This window comes from Cupressus sempervirens, chromosome 9, assembly GCF_028749045.1.
Source record: "Cupressus sempervirens isolate cs-2001-9-10 chromosome 9, ASM2874904v1, whole genome shotgun sequence".
Classification (NCBI taxonomy): Eukaryota; Viridiplantae; Streptophyta; class Pinopsida; order Cupressales; family Cupressaceae; genus Cupressus; species Cupressus sempervirens.
This window is the reverse complement of record NC_143126.1, coordinates 406,315,056-406,340,299: the sequence shown is the minus strand read 5'-3', so window position 1 is coordinate 406,340,299 and position 25,244 is coordinate 406,315,056. Positions and strand designations below refer to the sequence as shown.

General features: G+C 35.6%; 1 protein-coding gene across 3 annotated transcripts; it reads left to right on the top strand.

The window, feature by feature from the left end:
* Positions 1 to 16,295: 16,295 nt before the first annotated feature.
* On the top strand, positions 16,296 to 19,242 carry LOC149538980 (uncharacterized). 3 transcript variants are annotated; one of them, XM_089800369.1, is made up of 2 exons: positions 16,296 to 16,482; positions 16,601 to 19,242. In XM_089800369.1, exon 2 carries the CDS (start codon positions 17,006 to 17,008, stop codon positions 18,689 to 18,691), a length of 1,686 nt encoding a protein of 561 aa, XP_089656495.1. In that variant the 5' UTR covers positions 16,296 to 16,482; positions 16,601 to 17,005; the 3' UTR covers positions 18,692 to 19,242. The 3 variants fall into 3 exon arrangements, with proteins under 3 accessions (XP_089656495.1, XP_089656494.1, XP_089656493.1); XM_089800368.1 differs by having other exon boundaries at positions 16,297 to 16,457; XM_089800367.1 differs by having other exon boundaries at positions 16,297 to 16,457; positions 16,558 to 19,242.
* The last annotated feature ends 6,002 nt before the right edge of the window (positions 19,243 to 25,244 follow it).

Sequence of the window (25,244 nt, the reverse complement as noted above, 5' to 3'; positions counted from 1 at the left end):
TTCTTAACGTATACGAAAAAAATAATTTTCCTACTAGAAATGTTAGGGCATGATTCACTCTATGCAGTCTCTTGTCTTTTAACACTTAATCACTTCAATGTTCTTTTTACATGCAGTAAATTTTAAGAAGAAATGTATCAAATGAGTTACCTTATGTGTGTACTTATAATCTAAAAAGTAAGCAAAAGGTTAATTATGTAATTAATGCATTTACAACAATAAATTTTCTCCAATAGTCTTCAAACCAATGGAGTTTTCCTTTTTCTTTACTGATAGCATTATGCTTCTTACCCTTCACACTTCTTTACCTTGTCAAGGATGCAATAAAAGTTTACCATTATTAACTGTCCTTGAGTAATACTCCTACTGTCTTAGTTTGATGGCAATCCTCCTTGACTTGATATTGGTGAATTGTTGTCAAATACACTCTTGTTTTCCTTTTTGATCCATGCGTCTAACATTGTTCTTTAGTGTTCTAGTACCCATAGATTTCCTATCCATAGTTTGTCAGTATCTACATACTTGTATTGTAGACCATATTTATGAAAAACATAATATGGTATACTATTTAATTATGTGCTTGTTTTTGCATTTGTATACCTACATTCTCTTTCCATGTGTCCACATTTTCCACAATTATTACATTGTATATTTCTTCATTTTCTTGTTGGTGACATTCCATTTTTGCAATGTTCAACTTTGTGTCTAAATGTATTGCAAGTGTAACAGTGACTTGTAAACCTTCTTTCAGTTGAAGTGTTTGATGCTCTCATTTTACAGTCTCTAATTTTGTGTTTGAATTATAATAGTTGTAGTAGAAACCATTAAAGGATGTTTTTGATGATCTACTTCTTAACAAATTTTTTTCATGTCAGGGCTTTCCATAATTGTAGAATGTAGGTTTCCTATATTAATTATTAATTGGTTGAAATGTCTTTTTTTGTGACTAATTAGGATGATTCACCAATTTCAAATTGATTATTGTCGATATAGCCAAGTCTAGTTATCTCCTAATGTCCTTTGCCATTTTAATTGTTCACCAATTCTTCATACTTAGATCAAACTTGGTAAGTTTTTCATTAACCTCTTGTTCTATCTTTAGTTCATTTTCTAGGTCTTCTACTTCCTTTCTTAACTTCTCATTTTAGCAAGGATTTATTAGTTTTCCTCATTTGTATCACTCATGTAACCATTTAGTGTATTGTTTTCATGTTGTAGTTGTAGGATGACATTGTCCATCTCTTTAATTCCTTTTATTTTTACATTTTTCTTATTTTCTTCTAGTTTTCCTTTTTCATCTTCAATGGACTTCATTTTTCCTAACAGTACAATCATTCTTAAAGCTTGACTTTCAAGTTCCCTTTTTTCTTGTTGTAGATTCTCCTCCAAGATAGTGTTTCAATCTAATAGATTAGCTACTAGAACATCAATTTCTTCACAACTTGTACTATTTTTGGAAACTTCTTCATGATCCTCAATACTTATTTGCAATCTTTCTAATAGTTCCTTCCTCTTTGTGAATGAAACCTTCAATTTATGCTTTAGTTCATCATTTTGGGCTATGGTTTCATTTAGGGCTTCTTCGAGTTTTTTTTTTCCTTCTTGTGCCTTTCTATTTTCAAGATTTACACTCAAGTTATCAAACTTCTTTCAAGAGATCTAAGCTCTGATATCAATTATTAATTACAGGTAGGAAAGGTAAGTACTGAGGGGGTGGCGGATGAATTAGTACTTAAGAAACTTTTTCATTTCTCTTTGTTTTAACTAATAATCAATTCTAACATTAGTTTGATAACTCATATATATAACCAATAACGTAATCATCAACCATTAACAAATATGGTGAATGAAAGTGAATAACAATTCATGAAAGAAATCAACACACACATACACAACACATAGATTTGGTATCGCAGAAAAGCCTTGGTTAGAGGGAAAAATTGCAGTGAGGATGGAACTAACAAATGTTTCACTGCTATCAAAAATATTTTCCAATCAACCATACAATAGTGTTTCCTTCTAAGAAACTCACCCTATAAGAAGTGATTGATATAGTGTTAATTGTATCATTAGATTGTTAAGACTACTCAGTTATGAGATTTAATCATGTCTGTCTAGGCATTCATCTTGTTAAAGGATTTGGAAAAAGTTCATACCCAAACTTAACTATCCTCTGAAAGACTTTACAAATCTTGTATAAAACTAATTAAGTATTTGTACAAGATAACTTGACCTATTCAGTGCTTCTCCCTTAAGCTTATTAGATCCACTAGTTCCTCTATCCTTTCACTATGATACTATCTATTGTTCTCCTAGTTCAGTGTTCTTTCTTTTCTTTCTTTTATCCTCTATATCTAAGTCTCTTTTTATTATCTCTTGTGTGATAACCCTCAACATAATCCCAACCATAAATCTTAGGGTTAATCCACTATCAAAACTTCTCTTGCAAGATTCCAATAATATCAATCATATACTCCTCTAATAATCTTCTCTAGTAATATCTTATAAACTTTGATAGAAACTGTTCTATTCTAATAGAAATTTTTGAAAGGGATCTTTGGTGATCTGGGGCTTATGAAGAAGGACATTAGTAGTTTGCAATAGTAGATGCAAGAAATTTTAAGAGAATTTGACCAACTCAACAAAACTACTAGAGGTGAGAGAACTCTAGGACAACATATTGTAAACTTTCTGAGGTGATTGGTAATGCTGAAGAGGTTAAGAATCTTATGAAACATGTTCCACCCCTCGAAGCCAAGAATAAAGCTCTAGATCAATTAATTAAATATTTCCAAAAAAAGTTGGATGGTCTGGATAACAAAGTGGTTAATATGGAGAAGATGGTTAAGAAACTAACAAATCAAAATTGTTCTATTTTGAAGACTATGGCAGACAACATCAACACTCTCCTGAATAAATTTGAACAAAAGAAAGGTCAAGGTTCCAAGGAAGTGAAAGATGATCAAGGACCTATCAAGCACACCAGGGCCAACTCGAAAATGACAGAGGGTGTCAAAGCCAAAGAAATGGATGATTTTAAGGCTTCTACAAAAAACATGAATATCCTTGCAGACTAGGCAGTGGATCTACTGAAGACCCTATAGTTAGTTTTGTGATGTCTTTTTGCTTTCCTTTTGCTGTCTTTTCTAGCTTGTTATTTTTAGCTACTTGTTTTAGCTTGTTCTGCTCTTGGTGTTGATGCACAATTCTTCTAGATTTCTTAGCTTTTATTTTCTTACTACTATGTCAAAGGTTTCGCATCCTTTAAAACTTGTTTTTACTTAATCAAAACTCTTCTATTCTGATAGTAGCTTTTCCTTAGAGATATCGATAAAAAATAACCTTAGAAATTTTGACATCAATGACAAATCTTTAGCTAGTGATCTACATACAACTCCATGCAAATGTCAATTAACTTCAACACTTGCATGGGGGGAATATTGTGATTATGATTGGAGTTTGATTTTATGATTTAGATTATGATTAGAATGAGGGAGTTTGAGATTCAAATTTTAATGGATAAGGTTGTGATTTTGATAGGAATTTTTTTAGATGAGCTTACTTTCAATTACTCCTTAGCTTATTTTGGTTTTGATAGAGGGTTGGGAAGAATGGATTAGAATTAAGCTAGGTTGATAGGAGTTGATAAAAAATTGATTGCATTATCAATTTTGATGCACGACTAATTTTAATTACATAAAAGGTTTGAATTATAGGGGGATGAATTTAACCAAGAATTAGATTAGATGATGAAAAGAATTAGCATTGACATGAAATTAAGTTTAGGTTAATGAGGTTAACTTTTAAGTTAAATTATTGGGGGTAGATGATTTATGGATAATAACCTTTAGTTTCTAATTTTATTTTATGGATTCTAATTAGCACATAATGGTTTGATCAAATTTTTGTTTTAAATATAAATATTTGGAAGTGAAACTAGACAAGATCTTAGTTGACTCAATTTATGGTTTTGATTTGAATTCTTTATCAAGGATAAGTTCCTGAGAAACTAGTTGAGATTGGATTAAATTTGGACTAAGGATTACCTTTGATTGTTATACTTTAAAATAGTTTTAATAAATTGGCATGAAACATGGCAATGTTTAAGTTTTTGTGTTGTTATTTCCATAAAGATCCAAATTCCATTAGGGACGAGTCCCCTTATTCATTACCTCATTGATTCTTATATTCGAACAAAAGTGTGTACTCACATCTCTCTCTAAATATTGTCTTGAGAAATCTATGATTGTAGAGCAGTGATTGAACTAAGAGCTTGACATCAAATTGAATTAACTTGGAATATGGAAATATATATTAAACACGGTTTTCCCATAGGGAGAAATATTATATTTGAAAAAATAATGGCTTTCACATAATATGGTGTAGACACTTAAAATTGTCCTAAACACTATATTAATTCATTTAATATTTTATTTGACATTATAGTTAATTATTTAATAATTAATTATATTTTTCATATTCTTCTATTTATTTAATTAAATTTATTTGATTAAATAGGTTCACTTTCCTAATGTATTTAAATTTAATTTAAATACTTCCATTCCTAATGTATTAAATTTATTTAATGCATGATGCTCCATAAATCCCCTATTATATAAATCTTATCTATTTAATTCCCTCCATTTCCATTAAATTCTCTAAACCTATTATTAAACTAAATCCTATTTAATTTATCTTAAACCTATCCTAAAACCTAGTCTACACCCATCACTTTCATCCTTCTAAACCTACCCACTACTTAATCCCACTTATTTTCCTAAACACCTTACTAAACCCCTTTTAGTTCCTAAGTGTGTGCTCACACGTGTATGAGGAACCCTCACACTTCTCACACCTCTCACACCTTCCACACTTCTTACACCTTTGTCCCCCACTCCTTCCTTCAAGTTTTCTCTCACATGTGTGAGCAAACTTTGAATGTTGACGCTTGCATGACTTGTCTCCATGTCTCCCTTGTGGCACCTATGTGGATGCCACATAGATGCCACCTCACCAAGGCCTCTCTCAAGCCTATAAATAGAGCCCTTATCTCAAGCGGTTTCCATCTCCCTCATTTGCATTGTTATCATGCTAGTTTATTGTTAGAGCTTTTAGTGATTTCTAGAGTTGCATTTGTTACTAACCTTTGGTAGTTGTTAGATTTTCATCTCATTTGCATTGTTAGCTTAGTTTGTTTCTTGCATTTCCATACTCATATCCTTTGAATGCTCTCAAGCATGGTTGATTCCATAGTCATTGTTTGAAGCATTCTCCACTCATTTAGCATAGTATCATTTTCACATTCTATTTCATATCAAGGGATTCAAATAGTTGTGTTTTGGGAGAACACACCATATTCCTCCAATCTAAAGCACACCAATAGGGCCTCTCATGGGTGCCTTTGTTGAACTACTTTGAGGTTGCATGAGGACTTTTCTTTTTGGTTGCATTGAGTTGGAAAACTCAAGCATAGTATTAGTTGTGTTTTGTTTGATTTTGAATATTTGATATACCCATACAACTAACGTGTGCTTATTTACTCTTGCTCCCAATAAGTTAGGTTTTCTTGCATACATATGGTATATAAGATTATGCTTTATTGATAAGAATGTGGGATATCATAATCCTTTTGTAAGAGTATTTGGTTATGATACTTTCAAAGATGAATTTTGATTTCAAAGGGTTGATGTTGCACAAGTTTAATTTATGTATTCAAATTCTTCTATTAGATTTTATATGAAAGCACTCCAAACACATTATCATTCTTTATTAGTTAGGTAGAAGCGTTAATTGTGTACTCACTAATATTGTTGTGATGTAGAGCCTAATAAGACTTAGAAGTTTATTCTACATAGTTTTCCCTTAGATTATTTCTATGATGATTTAGGGGTAGTGTCCCTTGTGGGTTCCCCTTTGATTTTCCTCTTGATTTCCAATGATTTCCACAATTACTTCCTCTTTCACTTGTTATGCCTCTGCATTATGTGTTCAAAGCACTTCCTAATGTAGATCCACCTGAGGTTTTCCTATGAGTTTCCTTACTCCGAATAACACTAATCACATCATCAAATTTTAGGGTATTAGATCTAGAAACATAATTACTCACAACCATTACCAAACCATTCCAACTTTTAGGAAAAGAACACAAAATTAAGAGAGCCCTAATTTCATCATCAGAATCAACATTTACATAAGATAATTGAGTAGTAACTATATTAAACTCATTTAAATGATCTGCAACAGATCCACCTTTTGTCATCTTCATATCAAATAAATGCTTCATGAGAAATACCTTGTTTAAAGAAGAGGGCTTTTCATATAGTTTTTCTAGGGTTTGCATCAACTCTTTTGTCAAATTCTCTTTTGTAATATTAAATATCATCAATTATGCCGGGCATAATCAAATACTTCCAAGTTCCTTTTTATCAAAAAATTTTCACTCCTCATCTATCAACATTCCTTTCCTTCCAACAACCACTATAAATCCTTCTGATAAAGATAGTCCTCCATTTGTATTTTTCATAATTGAAAGCGTTACCCATTAAACTTCTCAACCTTCAGCTTACCCTCCTCCATCATCACTCCCACTCAACTGTGAGACCTTCCTCTAGAGGATAGTAAAAAAAGAAAGACTACAGTTAGGACTAAAAATAAAATGCCAACAATTTGACTCGGATACCACTTGTTAGGATTAACCATAGGCATAAATAAAAATTACATGCATGTATATAACTAATATCAAAAAATAATAAATCATATAGGAGAGAACACAAGACACAAGGATTTAATGTGGTTCACCCAATCCCTGGGTTATGTCCCACAACATCAAGTCCAATATTATTATTATCTAGTGATTACAATCTACAATCCCTTACAACTCAATACCGTTGCAAGAAGCTACAATATCATAATACATTATGAAATCCCTAACCCTAAGCATTTTTATACAAGCTTTTTCAACTTTCAAAATTAGGGCTAGAATAAGTCATCCAATGGAAAAATAACAACCAATGCCTTTTACAATAGTAGAGTCATTTTTGGCTTCGAGGGTGTATATTGTTAGGGATTTCATAATGAATTACATTATCATGCCAACCAATTTGTGGATAGAAAGAGAATGCACATATCACGTTATTATCTTTATACCCCTTATCATTGAGGCTTAGACCTGTTAGGAATAAGGTTTCTCAACCTTGTATAATTCCTATTCTTATTATTATTTGTTTTGTAAAATGTATTTTTGCAAATAATATGTAATGTGAGTGTACATGTCTAGTTGGCATGTTGATCACTTACATGTGTCGGCATCTTGAAGTGTGTGAAGGAGATCATGGCTGAAATGGTTATGATGGATTCCTATGACGCGTACGAGCTATTTAAGGAATATGCTATGATAGGTGTAAGAGCATCTTATGACATGAGGCCTATTTGGGCGCCCAAGAAAGAGTGGTTGGTGTGTGTAAGAGAATATGCCAAAAATAGGTTGGTATGACGGATTCCCTTACACTTCTCTTGTGATCGCTTTTTTTGGCAGATTCTATGACAAGCTGTCATTGCCTATTCAAGGGATGGACGCCCTTTTCTTGGTATGGGATGTACATGTGGCATTGTGCATGTTTCTTGGTGGTTGAGCCATGAAAAATGCCCAATTTCTTTGTGGGTATTTTATTGGGTCTTAAGATGTTCATTGCATGTTGTAATGCAGTAGAGTGATAGATGAAAGTTTGCAGGTACTGAGGTGCTGCTGGAATTTTCTATCATTGATGTTGAACTTGCATTGCAAGTGTATTGTAATCTTGTGTTGAAGATAATACATTGTGCAGGTTCTGGAGGGGTGGGGTTGTTTTACCGAAAGGTTTTTCCCCACCGGAAAATCTTTGTGTTATGTGTTTCTTTCTCTATCTATTTTATGTATGCATGGCTGGTTGCTATAATGTTGTTTACATGATATTGAATCTGTAAGTGTAGAAGAATTTAAAAAGGATTTGCACCATGCTTTCCTTATGAGATTAGTGTAGGAAGTTGTTTCCGCACCTGAGTTTCCTTACAAGTGGTATCAGAGCTTGATCAACTTTTGATCCTAGTTGTTGGGTAGGGTTTTTTGAGCTAATCTCAAGTTGAGTGGGAGTCTTGTGCAGAGCATCCTGAATCTTATTTGCAGATTGAGATGGCGAGTTCATCATATGGAAGAATGGAGGTGGAGAAATTTAATGGCACTAATTTTGAGTTGTGGAAACTCAAGATGGAAGACATGTTGATAGATCATGACCTATGGGAAGCAACTACAACTGCTACAAGACCAGCAACTATAACTCAAGCAGATTGGGATATCAAAGATCATAAAACTAAGGGTCTCATAAGAGTCTTTTTAACTGATGTAGTCCTTCTGAATGTTCTAGATGAGAAAACTGCATATAGTTTGTGGGAAAGACTTGGGGCTGTGTATCAGGCCAAATCTCTGGTGAACAAGTTGTTCTTGAGGAAGAAGTTGTATTCTCTGCGAATGGAGGAAGGTGGATCCTTAACGGATCATTTAAATGTATTTAATCTGCTGGCTGCATAGTTGACATCTGTTGGTGTCAAGTTAGAGGAGGAGGATCGTTGCTACACACTTTTGTGTTCTTTACCGGATTCATGGGACCATCTTGTGATAGCTCTCAGAAGCACATTAGTCACTTTCAAAATGGATGATGTGGTGTCTTCGCTGCTATCAAAAGAGATGCAGAGAAAGGCTTCCGTTTCAGAAAAAGAAGCCCTTGCTATTCGTGGGAGATCCACGGAAAGAGGAAAGAAAAATGACAATAAGTCTGACAATAAGGGTAGATCCAAATCCCGTGGGAAGTCAAAGACCTCCAATAAGTCCAAGGCAAAATGTTGGAACTGTAAAAATACTGGGCACTTCCGTAAAGACTGTAAAGAGCCTAAGAAGAAGAAGAAAGCCTCAAATTTTGGTTCTGAAAAATCTCAAGAAGATGGCGATGCATTCATCGTAGCTTTGGCAGCCCATGCATCTGATGATGTGTGGTTGGTTGACTCGGGTGCATCTTTTCACATGACCTCTCATCGAAACTTGTTCTCAAGATATGAAGAGTTCGATGGTGGAAAGGTGTACTTGGGTGATGATTCTCACCTGAAGATAGTTGGACGTGGAAGGGTCACTATCAAATTTCCTGATGGACGAGTAAAGGGAATCAATGGAGTTATGCACATTCTAGGTCTAGCATGAAACCTATTATCTGTAAGTATGTTGAACGATGTAGGTGTGCAAGTTGTTTTTTCGAAAGAAGGATGTAAGATGATTAGAGGATCGATGGTGCTTGCTAAGGGTACTAGGAGAGGTACTTTGTTTTAGCTAGATGCATGTATTCCTCTATGTAACAGTTCTTCATCCTCACCATCTGAACAAGCAGTGAAGAATTCTGTGGTTATAGGTTCCGATGGCAATGCAAACACTTTGGAAGGAAAGCTTCCTGCAGAAAAGACAATGTTGTGGCATATGAGACTTGGCCACATTGGTGAGAAGGGTCTCAGAACCCTGAAAAACAAAAATCTCATTGAGGGGTTAAATGATTGCAATCTCGAGTTTGACTTCTGTGAACACTGTGTATATGGTAAACAAAATCATGTTCAGTTTTACTCTAGTTCTCACAAATCTTCTAATGTTTTGGATCTTATTCATTCTGATGTATTTGATCCTGTAAAAGTTCCTTCGATCTCCAAGTCTGTATTTTTTGTATCTTTCATAGATGATTATAGTAGAAGGACATGGATTTATTTCCTTAAAAGTAAGACACAAGTCTTTAGTCGATTCAAGGAATTTAAAGCCCTTGTAGAGAATCAGACTAGTAAGAAGATTAAGTGTGTGAGAACTAACAATGGTGGTGAGTTTTGCTCAGCAAAGTTTGAACAGTTCTGTAAAGAACAAGGTATCGAGAGGTATAAGACAACTCCTTATACCCCGAAGCAAAATGGAGTTGCAAAGAGAATGAACAGGACACTGATGGAGAAGGCTAGGAGTATGCTTAGTGGAGCTGGTTTAGAACAAAGGTTTTGGGGTGAAGCTGTGGCCACTGCTTGCTATCTGGTTAACAGATCTCCTACATCAGCTCTTGTTGGTAAGACACCCATGGAGGTGTGGTCTGGTTAGAAGCCTTCAATCAGACATCTTCATGTTTTTGGTTATGAAGCTTATGCATACATTCCAAAGGAGAAAAGATCTAAGTTGGAAATCAAAGCTGTTAAATGTATTTTCATCAGGTACAGTACTAGTGTGAAAGGATACAAGCTTTGGGATCCTGTGACTAGCAAGGTGTTGTATAGCAGAAATGTTATTTTTAGAGAGCTAACATCTTCTCCTATTATGCTACAACCAGATGAAAAAGAAAAGAAAAAAGATGTTGTTCAGTTGCCTCCTACCCCTGAGAAGACTGAACAAAGAGACCATGTTGGGTCTAATGATGAGGAGAGCTCTAGCAGCTCTGATAGTTCAGAAGAAGAGGAAGAACAACCTCAACCTCAGCCCTTGAGGAGATCCATGAGAGAAAGAAAGCAACCAGAAAGGTTTGGTTATTCTATGTTAGATTCCAGTTGTGCTTTTACTTTGATTACTAACACTGATGAGCCTAGATCTGTGAAAGAGGCTTTGGGCATGGAAGATCCAGGTTCCTGGATTAAGGCTATGGATGATGAGATGGCTTCATTAGAGAAAAAAAAAACATGGAACCTTGTACCTTTGCCTAAAGGGAGAAAACTTGTTGGCTATAAATGGGTGTTCAAGAAGAAATTCTGTGCAGATGACAGTGTTGAAAGGTACAAAGCTAGATTGGTTGCAAAGGGGTATTCACAGGTAGAAGGAATAGATTATGGTGAAATATTCTCTCCTGTTTCAAAGTTGACATCCATTAGATTTCTGTTATCTCTTGCTACATCATATGATTTAGAGATAGAACAGATGGATGTGAAGATAGCTTTCCTTCATGGTGATTTGGAGGAAGAGATTTATATGTCACAGCCTGAGCACTACATTGTTAAAGGTAAAGAATCCTTTGTTTGCAGATTGAAGAAATCTCTATATGGTTTGAAGCAATCTCCTAGGATGTGGTACCTTAAGTTTGATGCCTTTGTGTTGTCAATTGGATTTGTAAGATTGAAATCAGATCATTGTGTTTATTTCAGAGTTGAAAATGATCGCCTTCTTATTGTTGCATTATATGTTGATGATATGTTGCTATTTGGGAAGGGTAAGGGTATGATTTCTAATTTTAAATCTCAGTTGTCAGCATAGTTTGAGATGAAAGATCTTGGGGCAGCGAGGTATATCTTGGGTATGGAAATCAGTAGAGACAGGTCTAATAGAAAACTTTGGTTGAGTCAGAGTAAGTATGTGAAGTCTGTGTTGGACAGGTTCAGCATGGCAGATTGTAGACCACTATGTGTTCCTATTTCTGTGGGAACAAAGCTATCTGTAGATGATTGTCCAAAATCTCCTAGTGAGGTGGAGGACATGAGTAGAGTACCTTATGCTAGTGCAGTTGGCAGTCTTATGTATGCTATGGTCTGTACTAGACCAGACATTGCCCAAGTAGTGGGAGTCCTGAGTCGATTTATGGCTAATCCTGGACGGATACATTGGGATGCAGTTAAGCGAGTATTCAGATATTTGAGGGGTACATCAGATTACTCCATATGTTATCATGGTAACTCTTCTAGATCTCTGCATTCAGTTTGTATTCATGGGTTTGTGGATTCAGATTGGGCAGGTGATATTGATCGCAGGAGATCCACCAGTGGTTATGTGTTCACTATGTTTGGTGGTGCCATCAGTTGGATGAGTAAGCGACAACCTGTGGTTGCTTTGTCCACTACAAAAGCTGAGTACATGGCTGCTACTCATGCTTGTAAGGAAGCCATTTGGCTTAAGAGATTGTGTTCTGATGTTGGTGTTGATGCAGAACAGATTACTATTTGGTGTGACAGTCAGAGTGCTATTTGCCTTGCAAAGAATCCAACTTTCCATGCCAGAACGAAGCACATTGATGTGCAGTTTCACTTTGTGAGAGATATGGTCGAAGATGGAAAGGTAAATTTGGAGAAGGTAGATACTGTGAAGAATGTTGCAGATGCATTAACGAAACCAGTGGGCACTGAGAAGTTCAGATGGTGTTCGGAGTCTATGGGCCTTTCGGCCTATAGCGGTTAGTTCATGTTATGTTCCTGTTGCTCTTACAAGGTGTTCGACAAGTGGGAGAATGTTAGGAATAAGGTGTCTCAACCTTGTATAATTCCTATTCTTATTATTATTTGTTTTGTAAAATGTATTTTTGCAAATAATATGTAATGTGAGTGTACATGTCTAGTTGGCATGTTGATCACTTACATGTGTCGGCATCTTGAAGTGTGTGAAGGAGATCATGGCTGAAATGGTTATGACGGATTCCTATGACGCGTAAGAGCTATTTAAGGAATATGCTATGACAGGTGTAAGAGCATCTTATGACATGAGGCCTATTTGGGCACCCAAGAAAGAGTGGTTGGTGTGTGTAAGAGAATATGCCAAAAATAGGTTGGTATGACGGATTCCCTTACACTTCTCTTGTGATCGCTATTTTTGGCGGATTCTATGACAAGTTGTCATTGCCTATTCAAGGGATGGACGCCCTTTTCTTGGTATGGGATGTACATGTGGCATTGTGCATGTTTCTTGGTGGTTGAGCCATGAAAAATGCCCAATTTCTTTGTGCGTATTTTATTGGGTCTTAAGATGTTCATTGCATGTTGTAATGCAGTAGAGTGATAGATGAAAGTTTGCAGGTACTGAGGTGCTGCTGGAATTTTCTATCATTGATGTTGAACTTGCATTGCAAGTGTATTGTAATCTTGTGTTGAAGATAATACATTGTGTAGGTTCTGGAGGGGTGGGGTTGTTTTACCGAAAGGTTTTTCCCCACCGGCAAATCTTTGTGTTATGTGTTTCTTTCTCTATCTATTTTCTGTATGCATGGCTGGTTGCTATAATGTTGTTTACATGATATTGAATCTGTAAGTGTAGAAGAATTTAAAAAGGATTTGCACCATACTTTCCTTATGAGATTAGTGTAGGAAGCTGTTTTCGCACCTGAGTTTCCTTACAATACCTTCCTCATAAAGGGATTTGTTTCTACAACTTAAAGAATATTATTACAGCCCACCAAAATAAATGATGGTTGATAGGTCCTCTCTAGGATTTAAAAATATCATCTATATATTACAAGAGTTTACAAGGTCTAGATTTTTGAACTGTATCCCATGTAAAAGAATGTGAATTAAGTGGAAATGAATTTTAATTCACCTCAACATGTATTGAAAACCTGTTTCAAAAACGACGTGACTCCTTTAAGGTATAAATTCTACTCTTACCTCATTCTATACTATATCATAGCACATGGTTTAGGAAATTCCCTCAAGTGTTGTGATCCTTAAGAAAGCCTATTAATTTGAAAGAAAGACAATTGTTTAAATTAGTTCCCAAGATCACCGTGTAGTAAAAATGAAGAACATGTGCAATTTTTTTTCATATATTAACACAACAAAAGAAAACATGAAATCAAGTCTAACCTCTGAGTTCATAAGTGCTCAAAATTTCTCACATAAATAGAAACTAAGTTTTATTTTCTATCAATTCATACAAAAAAAGTGTGACAAAACTAGTTCTTAAAAGAGAATATTTAATAGTTGTTCTATAAGAAACATGCTAGTAGTTTCAGATATATGAGTTTTGACAAGTTATTTTTATAAGAAAGATATTAGAAAATAAAATTTAAGCCTCTAAAAAATAGAAATAAATATTATTGCACACAAAATGTAGGCTACTACAATGTATCAAATCTAACTTTTATATCTGATAGCTGTGTGTGATTGAGAAATTTAAAAAAAAAAGAATTTCAATAATAATACCTAAATTTTGAGCTAAAATATTTGAAAACTACTTCTACTAAGCGAGATGTAATGAGATAGCTTTCAAGTGCATGTAAAAGAACACAACATTGAGATATGAGGGGGAATATTTATGTAAATTTGATTAAAGTGTGTTAGTTTAATGCCTAAAAGGAAAGAGATCTAAGTTTTGTACTTAGGGTCTAACTGCATAGGTAACTATGTTTTGACAATCAATACTAATATATAGCTTTGCTAATTGATACTAGCAATTAATTCTCAATCATTTATTAGAGCTTAAGGTCTAATTATTAATTCTAGCACTTTGGGGCTAGGAATAACCACTAGTTATTGATTTGATGATGGGAAAGGACTAGAGGGACAAAGGGGGTGGTAAGTCCTATTCACCAATATGAATAGTGATATTAATAATACAAACTAATTTAAGATTTGAGTAATAACCATGCATTAAAAGGGTGTTTACAATAGAGACTTTGACATTGACTAGCAAACAAAATCTTGTTTACAAAGTGGAACAAAAGAAATTTTGACCCACAATAAACAAATGGGTGAGAAACTATTTTGGCATAGATGACTTTGCAAAAAAGAGTAATTCTTAATATATGAATTACAAAAGCCTTAGAAAAAAAATATAAAAAATTTACCAGCATGGGTCGAATCTTCATCTTGTGGGCCTTTGCAACTTTTGAAATTTAATGTCCATTTTGTTCTTGGAAGGTCTTTGTGAAAGTTCACCCTTAGATTCCTCCAAAAGTGACTAGAAACTTGCTAAATCAAATAAGTTAGCTTCCAAAAATAAGGGTTTTAAAAAGACCATGTTTCATTGAGCTTGCTAAATCTATGTAAGAAAATATATGGAGCTTAAAGACAATATCAAAATCCTATTTCATACTCAACTATACTTCACTTAAAGCAAGAAATTGTTGACAAATAAATGCATCATACCCATAGAGTTCTTATTAAACTCCAAAATAGTTATGCTCAAAGCTTTTTTTGTTAAAATGGTTAAGGAATGATATCATTACCACAACATCATGATAATGAATTATTTAAGTTAATTTCACTCAAAATGGTTTAAGGCAAGTAGATTCAAATGGATGAACTAATGGTTAGATCAATGTAGATATCCATGATTACGATCAAGTTGGTTAGGCAATTGTCAAATAAGAGTTGAAATTAAATTAAAATGTTTATTTATTTTATATTTTTAAGTGTAAAATAAGAAAATTAACACATAAGATTTATTAAATTATGTGATATAGGAAAGGAAAATAGATTAAGAGTTTAATAAGATAGATTATCTAAGTTATATATTTAATGGAAAAATGGATATATGTAATAGTAAATGTTAGACCAATGTGTATGTTTTAAGTTGTGTACACCAATAATGAAAACTTTCAGGCACGAGAATAATATATTTGTATAAAATAATGTATAAACCTTGTTGTAGGGTGAGTGGGGTTCCGTCCTCAATTTTATCACTTAGTGATGGGCATTTGAGAGACGGGTGGAATCAAACCACTATAATGATGACATAATTCCACTAATAAAAAAATCCTACTAAACTACCTAAACAATCAAAAGTAGCACTTTTCTAACTTCTTTTTAAAACCAAGGTGGCTAGGACCATGTCAAACCCCTTATTCCATTTAGGATCAATGGGAGGGAGCATGTTTTCCTTTAATTCTATCAACACATGTTGATCATGTTAGGAAAAACTTATATAACAATTCACCATCTCATCCATTCCAATTAACTAAAATTCACATGCAAATTGACGAGGTTGTCATATTAATAGTCAATCTTTATGACCAATCTTACAAAGCAACTGTTGACCACCAAATAAACAAAGTCCTACAAAACTACCTTAATTGTCAAAAGTAGCACTATAATATCTTCTTTTTCAACCCAAAGGTTATTTTGACCTACCTATTCCATCTAAGATCGGTGAAAAAGAACATGCTTTCATTTAATTCTATCAACACATAATGATCTTCTAAAGATGGGCTTATACAACCATTCATTGTCACATCATTCCAATTAATTGAATTTCCTATGCAAATTAATGAGACCATCATATCATAGATCAACTTTTATGACTAACCCAACCAAAAAATCAACAATACAATTCATTAAAACAAAGAAACAAGAGACACCAAAGACTTAACCTCCCTAAAACATAAATAACCCAATACCATACCCCATCCTAACAATTGAGACACCCTCATAATCAGTTATGGGTCATTATTCCCAATAATTACCATGCTAAAACATGGAGTTACAATGTGTTGAGATGGTCAACATTGATGATAGGCACGAGGAAGGTGGTATATTAGTTATAGTTAAAGAAAGACAAGGGAAAAGGTAGAAAGAAAAGAAAAGAAAGGCTTATCTGCCATATGCGAGGCAAACACTCTGTTGCGTAGAAATGTGAGTAACTGCTCTCATCGCATCGCATTGCATTCGATGATAACAACCTCTCTGGAGGGCGTCACGAAATACATGTTTCTCCTATTTTATTCGAGGTAAACAAGGAGTTAGTCGTACAAGGTTAGATCTATCCATGACTGTTTTTCCCCTTCTGCATTGAATTCGCTTTTTCCTGACTGAGTCATATAGCATCAGTGGAGCAGGACACGGTGTTGACAAAATGTTTGTTACACGGCAGAGAGTTAGGTAATGGTGGAGGCGAGGCAAAGGAGGCGAGATATGCTAGGTGTCATCACTTGAGATGTATGAATGTACTCTTCTGATGAGGCACTCGTAAGGAAGTTGGAGTTTCTTGGGACTGGAGAAATGGAATGAATGTTAATGGGAGATTAATTAATTGTTTGTTACTCTTCTTCTTCTTGTTGGTACTGTGTTTAGACATTGCAAGGCATCTCTTCTGCTCTGCTCTGCTCTGCTCTGTACTTAATATGGTTACCGAAGCAGCTGCCGCTTTTTCTATGGATGTAATGCTTCTCTTTATTGGGGATGATCTTGATTGCGGCAGAGCTCCTCAGTCTCTAATTGCCCTCAGCTAGATCCAAGTAGCTTTTGGGTGTCTTGCTTTGGTGGGCGGTCGTTCTTGATGGATCACAGTATGGCTAATCCAAGCAAGAATTCGTTCTCCTCATCCCCATCTCATCCTACTACTGATGTGGGCCTGGTTTCTAGGAGGAAAAAATCCAAAGTGACCAGAAGCCAGATCAATGACTTCCATGCAGCTGCGAGGAATGAAGAGGAAGATGAGAGGAGCAGGATTAATTCGGAGGAGAGAAACGCGGGTAAGAGCAGAAACCGTTACCATGTTTGCAAGCATTGCAACAGGTCTTTCACCTCGGGGCGTGCTCTGGGAGGTCACATTCGAATCCATGGAGCATCCTTCAAAGCAGGAGGAGGAGGAGGAGGAGGAGGAGGGGCGGAGGAGGAGTCCCATAATTCACTGTCGATGGAAGGAGCGGCCGAAGTTGACGGATCAGATTCATCGGATGCGGATTCATCGGGGTCTTCAGAGGGCGGGTTGAGCTCCCCAAAGATGGTGTCGCTGTACACTCTGAGGAACAATCCGAAGCGCAGCAGCATTCTTATGGATCCCGAATTCACTCATGACCTTCAGGGTCGAACCAGCAGCTGGCAATGGCAGGAATCCGTCTCAGGTATTTTGCCTCCCCTTCCCTACTCTTCCGAATATGTTGGATCTCAGCTAAGGCACAGGCGCCTTTTGCTCCCCAACTGGTCCATGACTAGAAGTAGAAGTAGTAGGAGTAGTTGCAACAGGGCAGAGGCAGAGCCCAAGAGACGGGGTGGCCCCAAAGATGTCGGAGCTGATCATGATGAGAGAGACACCGCGCATTTGCTCGTCATGCTTGCCCGAAGGACGAGGAGTAACAATAATAATGAGGAGGAGGAAAGGGAGTCCACCGAGGAGTCGGTGTATGATTCCAAGCCTCGGATAGTCTCGAACCTTGAATCGCAAGGGAGCATAGAGGATTTGGGAGGGTCTGGTGGGGAGGAATCAAGATTAGTCCAGAAGAGGAGGAGAAAGAAGAAGAGGAATTCGATATTCGAATCGGATGTGGATGGGGATGTGGGAGGCATTGCTGAGTCCACTCAACACCAACAGCAACATCAATGCAACACATGCAAGAAGGTCTTTAATTCTCACCAGGCTTTGGGCGGCCACAGGGCGAGCCACAGGAAAGTCAAGGGCTGCTTTGCGGTAGATGGGAATGGAGAAAGGCTAGAAGAAGAAGTTGCGGGAGAAGGGGAAGATAGTTTTATGCTAGAAGCCGAGCCTGAGCCTAAGCCTAAGCCTGAACGGCAACTTGAGGGTGCTAATGGAAACATGGTTTCCGGTCTTCATGTAATTAAGTTTGAGGAGGAAGGGGCTGTGACAATGAGCCATTTGACACAAGAAGAGCAAGAATCCTTCTCACACAAAGTAGGAAAGCCCCAGACTCATCAGTGCTCCATCTGCCGTAGGGTTTTCTCCTCTGGACAGGCTTTAGGTGGGCATAAGAGATGTCATTGGATTGGTGAAAGAGTTACAGAGACGGCAACTAGTGTGATCTCAACTGAAAAGCGAGCTGATTGGAACCTAAGAGACGATCTGCTGGACCTCAATCAGCCACCACCTATGGAGGAGGATGACATCCGAGTTGCCTATGGCTTGGATGCGATCTCGGCTTGTGCGGAGAGCGTTAACCAGAAAGTGAAAATGCTAGGAGGAGCCGTGGCCAATAATGCAGTTGATTCTTTCAAAGCGCTAAAATGATTGATTGTAGCTACTAAAGTACTCTGCCAAGAACAAATTTACAGCTTAATTTTTCATCTGCTGAGGCCTGGAAGGGGAACTTACAAGGTATGTATGTACCAATAATGGTATTTTCTTCTGTCCCAACTTTTTTGGTTACTTCTTTAAATCAATGAAGATAGTGTCAGGCACCAGGAGGAGCACGTAAATGATGAGTGTCTTAGCTGTCTAGCAATCAAGCAATTTTGATGCATTCCAGGCAGTACTCTCGTTGTAAAGGTACTTCACTAAGATATCACTTTGGCAGCTATCCACACATGTTGATGAGATTGAGTTCAAGGAACTGAAATCATAATCCGGTTTCAATCCAAAAATATATTGTTTTCTTCTTCTTCATCAGTAAAAGAACTTCTGATGAACTAGAAATGCTATACAGGAAAGGCTTCTACTATCAATCCCCAATTGAATGAATGAAGTGAAACCATTATTCTTTTTGCAAGAACAGGCTTCTATAATTTTGTTTCTGACATATCTCGATTCAAAATGTTAAGTACATTTTATGTTTCTGGACATTATGCTGCTTCCTCTTTTTGCCCATGTTCGCCTGTAGTAGTTGTTTTAAGATTCATTCTTTTGAGTTGACAGTCAGTGAACTGTTTTTTAAGAGTCTGCTTGTTTTCTCTTAAAGTTTCAGATTTCTGCTCGTAGAGAAGGTCCACTGATTTGCTTAAAAGTTAGCGAGTAATCTGGTGAAAAAGTTAATTGTGAAGTCTATATAATCATCATAATTTGCATTAAGGAAGAATGTGACTACATGTTGAGTGTTTTATGATCTGCCATCACGGTGTTGTAATACAAACTTAATATTAGCACTTCAAAAAAGTTTGAGACGCTTTCAACCAAAAATGATTCTTCTTTCTTCCATAATTTCCCACATGATAGTATGAACTATATAGATTCACAAACTGAATCAAAGACACTAAACCACAAATGAAGACATGAACAATTATAGAAATTGAATTGGAGGGAACCGAAATGGAGGTGGAAGGATTCCTTCTCCCTTGCATTATTATCAGTTCTTTGGTCATGTCTAAAGAGGCATTTGAACCTCCAAGCAGATACTAGATCATTTTGGAGAGGCATTTTCCTTCATTATAGATCACACAACATATAGTTTTTATCACTAGATGCAGATATTCTCATGTGAAGTTCAAAACCTAAGCAATAATGGCTCAGTCTGCGAGATTTGAGTTTGTCAAGCATGATTGGAAAGATTTTGGAAGCATTATCTGATGTTGCATTTGCTAAGGAGCTTCACAACATGTTCCTAACACCATATTCAAAGAAGATACAATATGCACCATTTCAATGAAATAAGATTCAGCCTTTGGCTGATTTGGCTTCCCTTGGAGTCATGGAGTGTAGAATATAAACAATAGCTTCACATCTATGGTTACAGATACATATTTAATATTTTTGCATTTACTTTGAGAGCTTCTTGATTGAAGTACGTATAGGATGACTGTAGAATTTTTGTACCCGATAGATTTATGGCATTCATCAAGTATTCTAAAGTGAAAGTCTTGTTAAAGTGACTATTCAACATTACACACAGGTTTACCAGACAAAGTTGCTGGATTACCAAATCAAAGAAACTTTCAAGGGGCACTGACAAATAAACAAAATTTAAGTTTCTGGAGAGGCTTTCATCAATTTGTCTAACCTGATGGGAAGTGTCATCAGCTAAGCGAGAAAACTTAAATCACACACATAAGTGACAGGGACATTTCCTTAACAATAAGGAACACAAAGATGCCTGTATTACCAAGGGACTACTGACATTTTTCCCTTTCTAAGCTTAGCTCATTAAGTGTTTTTGACAAAACTCTTATACAAGTTTCGTGTAAGCGCTAATCCCTGATTCAAGAGATGGATCATTTGGCTTCCCATCACAAGTCTGGCTCTCAAATGTAATTCTGACCCTGCTGGGCTTGTGCTTTATAGGCATTGGCGAGACAGAGTTCTAATTGCATTGGGTGGAACCAAATTTAAAGCCATAACATCTATTTATGTTGATGAAAGTTCAATAGTTTGCAGTATTACAGAAATCTCTTATCCTGATGATGGATCACACTCTGTGATCCGAAATCTTGATGCCAAATAATCACATAATTGAATCCAGGAGCATAAAATCTGATAGTTTCATATGGATTGTGGAAATCTTCTTGTTCTTTTTTAGAGTGCTGGTTGTTTGAGCTCTATCCTTCGAAAGACAAATAATGTGCTTGCCATTTAAGTTTAACCTTTCCAAAAAATAACAAGCAGTATCCTTCCAAAGTAACAACCAGTCTGCTGGTTCTTTAAGATTTATCTTATCACTATAACAGACAGCAAGCTGGTTGTTTAAGCTCTGTCCTTCCACAATAACAAACAGCGTGCTGGCTGTTTAACTTTTACCTTCCCAAAATAACAAACAGTGTGCTGGCTGTTTAAAGCTTTAACCTCTGTTACTTCCAATCTCACATTTGAGATTCTTTTGATCAATCTTCCAAGAAAAGTTGGGGATGGATTGAAGAAGGCGATTATCCAAATAATTACTATTTAATTATGGTCAACATGTTATATAGTGGCTCGTCCACATTTGCCCCCAAAAATAAAATGGTCAACACCTTATTATAAGGTCTTCACTCATTATGGAGAAGTTTTATATGTTCAAGATGACCATGACTGCATAGATCACAGGCCAAGAAACATGGGTAGATATTTTTCCACCATGAATGCTAATTTGCTTAAGAGAGAATCCTTCCCATTGATTATGGTGAGAACTGTTGAATGGGTAAGTGATTGCTCCACTTGCTTTATGTGGAATCTACCTACTTGTTTTTATATAATTAGAAACTGAAAAATTAAAAAAATCAATCTGTTTTATGCTGAAAAAGAGTCACCTTCCTGTCCTTGGTGGGTAAGCATTTACCTTTACAAACAAGTTAGAATCTGGGGTTGTGACTTAAGTTCAAAGATGAATAATGTTGAAGTCAAGATATTGAGGAATGATAATGATAATGGTGAAGGCATAACTGGCTACTGTACATTGGATTTTTTCTTGGGTTGCATGGAGTACTTTGTATTTTTTTAATACACAATTAGTGAGTGATGGACAGATGGCGTAGCTTTCACTCTTGACCAAGACTCGTGAAGAATAACGTATCCTCCAAATTGGAGTCATCTTTTTCTTTTTCTTCTTTTATAACCGATGGTCACGATAATCCTATAACTATAAGAATCTCCCATGTTTGGTCTATGTATAAAAAGGTGTCACATTTAATAAATAAATATTGAATCACATGAAGCAACTTGGATGATGTAGTCAAGGAAACAATGGCCACTCAAAAAATTCAATGGTCCACCCCCTATAAAATCTACGGTTCTAATTTACTTAGCTTGTCTTTATTGATGTATTTTTGTATTATGTTTGGCGAATAGTTTAGTGTGTTTCATTTATTTATATTTTTAGGGACCAACCTTTATCTTAATTTTATGTATTTATTTTATTTGAAATAAATTTAGTGGTGTCAAGATGACTTGAAAATTTATAAATTTAGTTAACTCTTGGGCTCAAGTAAACTCTTCTCTTGTTAGCTATTATTTGTTAACTTGAGTTTGTTAGGTGGTTGTAGAAAAAATAAAAATCAATTCCTTTTCTTTTTGGCTATCCAATAGCTCTCTATCAACTTGATTTATCATATAGGGAGCAAAATAGAGTTTTTGTCACATCATCAACTTATATTAGTGTATTAATTTATTAATAAATTAAGAGATTTTGCATGGTTGCTTATGGTTTTTTAATCCTAAAATTGCTAAATCAAATCTTAGGGGTTTGACCAAAGAAAAAGATCATTTTCTAGCAATCTTTTAATGATGTTTGCCAACAATACCTTGACTTGTAGACGTATATTAAAAAATAAGGTGAATAAATTCCAAACAACTATGACAATGCAACTATTGTTCTGATGGGTTGTTTTCATTAGAAGGATTCATTTCCATAAGAAGATCATTTCAAAATGCAAACACCCAACCTCAAACAAACAATATGATTACTAATCTCAAATATGATTATAAAGGTTTATTGTGCACTAGAAATCATACTTACAACACAAGCCACCTCCAAGACATACATGAAGCTATGTCTCTTCATTTGACATTTTATTAGGCATATGATTACACGTAAATTACTATTTTTATTTTTTAATATGGATAAATTTAGTTATCATTGATTTATTGCTTTGCATTAGCCTAGAGTACTTAAAAAGTAGTTTTATTTTGTTTCATTTAGTGAACTTTAAACCTTTTTAGGTCCTCACTATTTTTATTTCAAATTTTTTAATTTTGCTTCTAAATATAATAATCTAATTTTCTCATTCTTCTAGTAAAATTTTCACTTCTTTTATCATTTTTTATCCTTTTGGATTTGTAGACTAAGTTTATGTCAAAGTTCCATTTCTATCTTAGTCCCCGTTTAAGAAGAAGTCTAAGAAATTTACCTTATCCTTATAATGACTAGGAGTTGAGTTGAAAATGGTGTCTATGATGCTAATTGATAATATTCATCATAATGAACAAGATAACTTTATTGTAAGGAACACATAGAACAAAGCAGTAGACAATATGTCTCTATTACTGTGAAATTGTCTTCCCATGGACTTGCCTCTTTAGCTAGTTCTTTTTCTCCCACATATTTGGTTTATATTTGTACAATTTTTGATGAATAAGATTTACAAGTAAGAGATTCTTCAAGGCATTAGTGTTAACTTTGGCTCTTCAAGTCCTTTACATGGTATTGTTCCCCTCTTCCCACCCAAGTCTCTCATTTCATTGTAACACCTCATACATTTGATATTTCTTATACTACTCTCTGTTGGCTCCTGATTGAACAGTTTTTGAATAACCCAATGATAAGAACAAATACATCTAAGGTGTAGCTAACTCTCATATTCAGCACACCTATTCAGACATCAAGGCCAACTATAAGGCTGAACTCCTTCTTCTTCAGGCTCTGCAAGAACTAAGCAGATAGACCTTAGATTCTATTATGTGACCAATGCGAAAAATCATAAATCTGAATCCATATTAAGCCAATGAAAACTCAAAATCATTCTATGCTCATGTAAATGACTAAGGTATATGATAGCTAGTAACATAACCTATGAAATTGACAAGCGAAGTGTGGTTATCTTTTTTAGCTCTACAACATGAAAGGCAAATGGATATTGATTAATTGATTTGAAATCAACATAACCCACATTTGCAACGACAAGAAACATGCAATCTCCTAGTTGATCAATCCCTTATCCCTTGGGTATCATACAAGTCAAAACATACACTCATGTCCTTATGATCTATCTACTTACTTTGTAAATTCGACATCAATCTTTAAAATGAATCTCATGCTTATCAAATCCTCTTACAAACCCTCCAATTTTGTCAATGCATATTAAGTATTTACTTAAGTCTTCGACTCAACAACAAAACACACAATGACATACAACTTCAAATCAAGTTGCAATTGAATTATATGTTCTTTGTCCGTACATCACAGAAAATTGCAAACCCATAGAAAGGGGACAAGATTCAAAATGAAAGTTTTCAACAAGAATTTGTTGCATTAATTTCTTTGAAATAAATAGATTAGGTGCATGCAATAACCCATTATAATACACCAAAGATGATTGTATTAACTAGTTGCTCAAACAAAACTACAATGTTGTTTGAACATGGAGAAATACTGATGAATGATGGAATCATAGCTAGAGCTCTGATCTCAATAGACTGGAAGCAACCAACCCTTTACAATGAGAAAAGAAGAGAATGAGTAGAAGAGAAAAAATTCCTAAATATGATTTGAAGTTGCCACTTGTGCACTTAAAAATCTTCCACTTGCTGCTTGCAAAGCATCTATCCCCTTCCATCTTCCAATTGAAAATCAAATCTAATCATTGTCCCAACTGACCAAAATAATATAAAAAATTAACACCAATAAAAAAATTTGATGATGAAAGCTCCTGTGAAGGGTTTCAACTCAAGGTGGGTTTCAAACCCCCGCTCCTACTTCTCTTGCCCATAGTTTGCTGAATACTTCAAGGGAGGTTCTTCATTCCCAGTGTGCGGTTCCTCGATGATCCTCTTGCTGCATCTCAGATTATCCTTGTTGTTCCTGCTCCTATTGCCCCCGCTTCTGGGTCTCAGGCTACTGAGATCAACTATCTCATATGTGGATGTTGCTTCTTATGAGGTAGGTATTGGTGGTCCTACTGTAAGGGTGGGGGACTGGATTTGGTGGTCTTGCAGTGAAGGGGGGTGCCCGTCCGGTTGTGCCTATAAGTAACCTGCTTGTGCTTCACTTAGATTTTGATATTGTTGATGAGATCAAGACATATGAGGTGGATTACTTTTCTACTACTGCTATTTTTTGTTTTAGGGGTTTTTGGCCCTCTCTTTCGGATTTGCATGCTTGGATCTCCAAATATTGGGAACCTATCATTTCAGATTTAGTTCAAATTTACCATGTGGCAAGGAC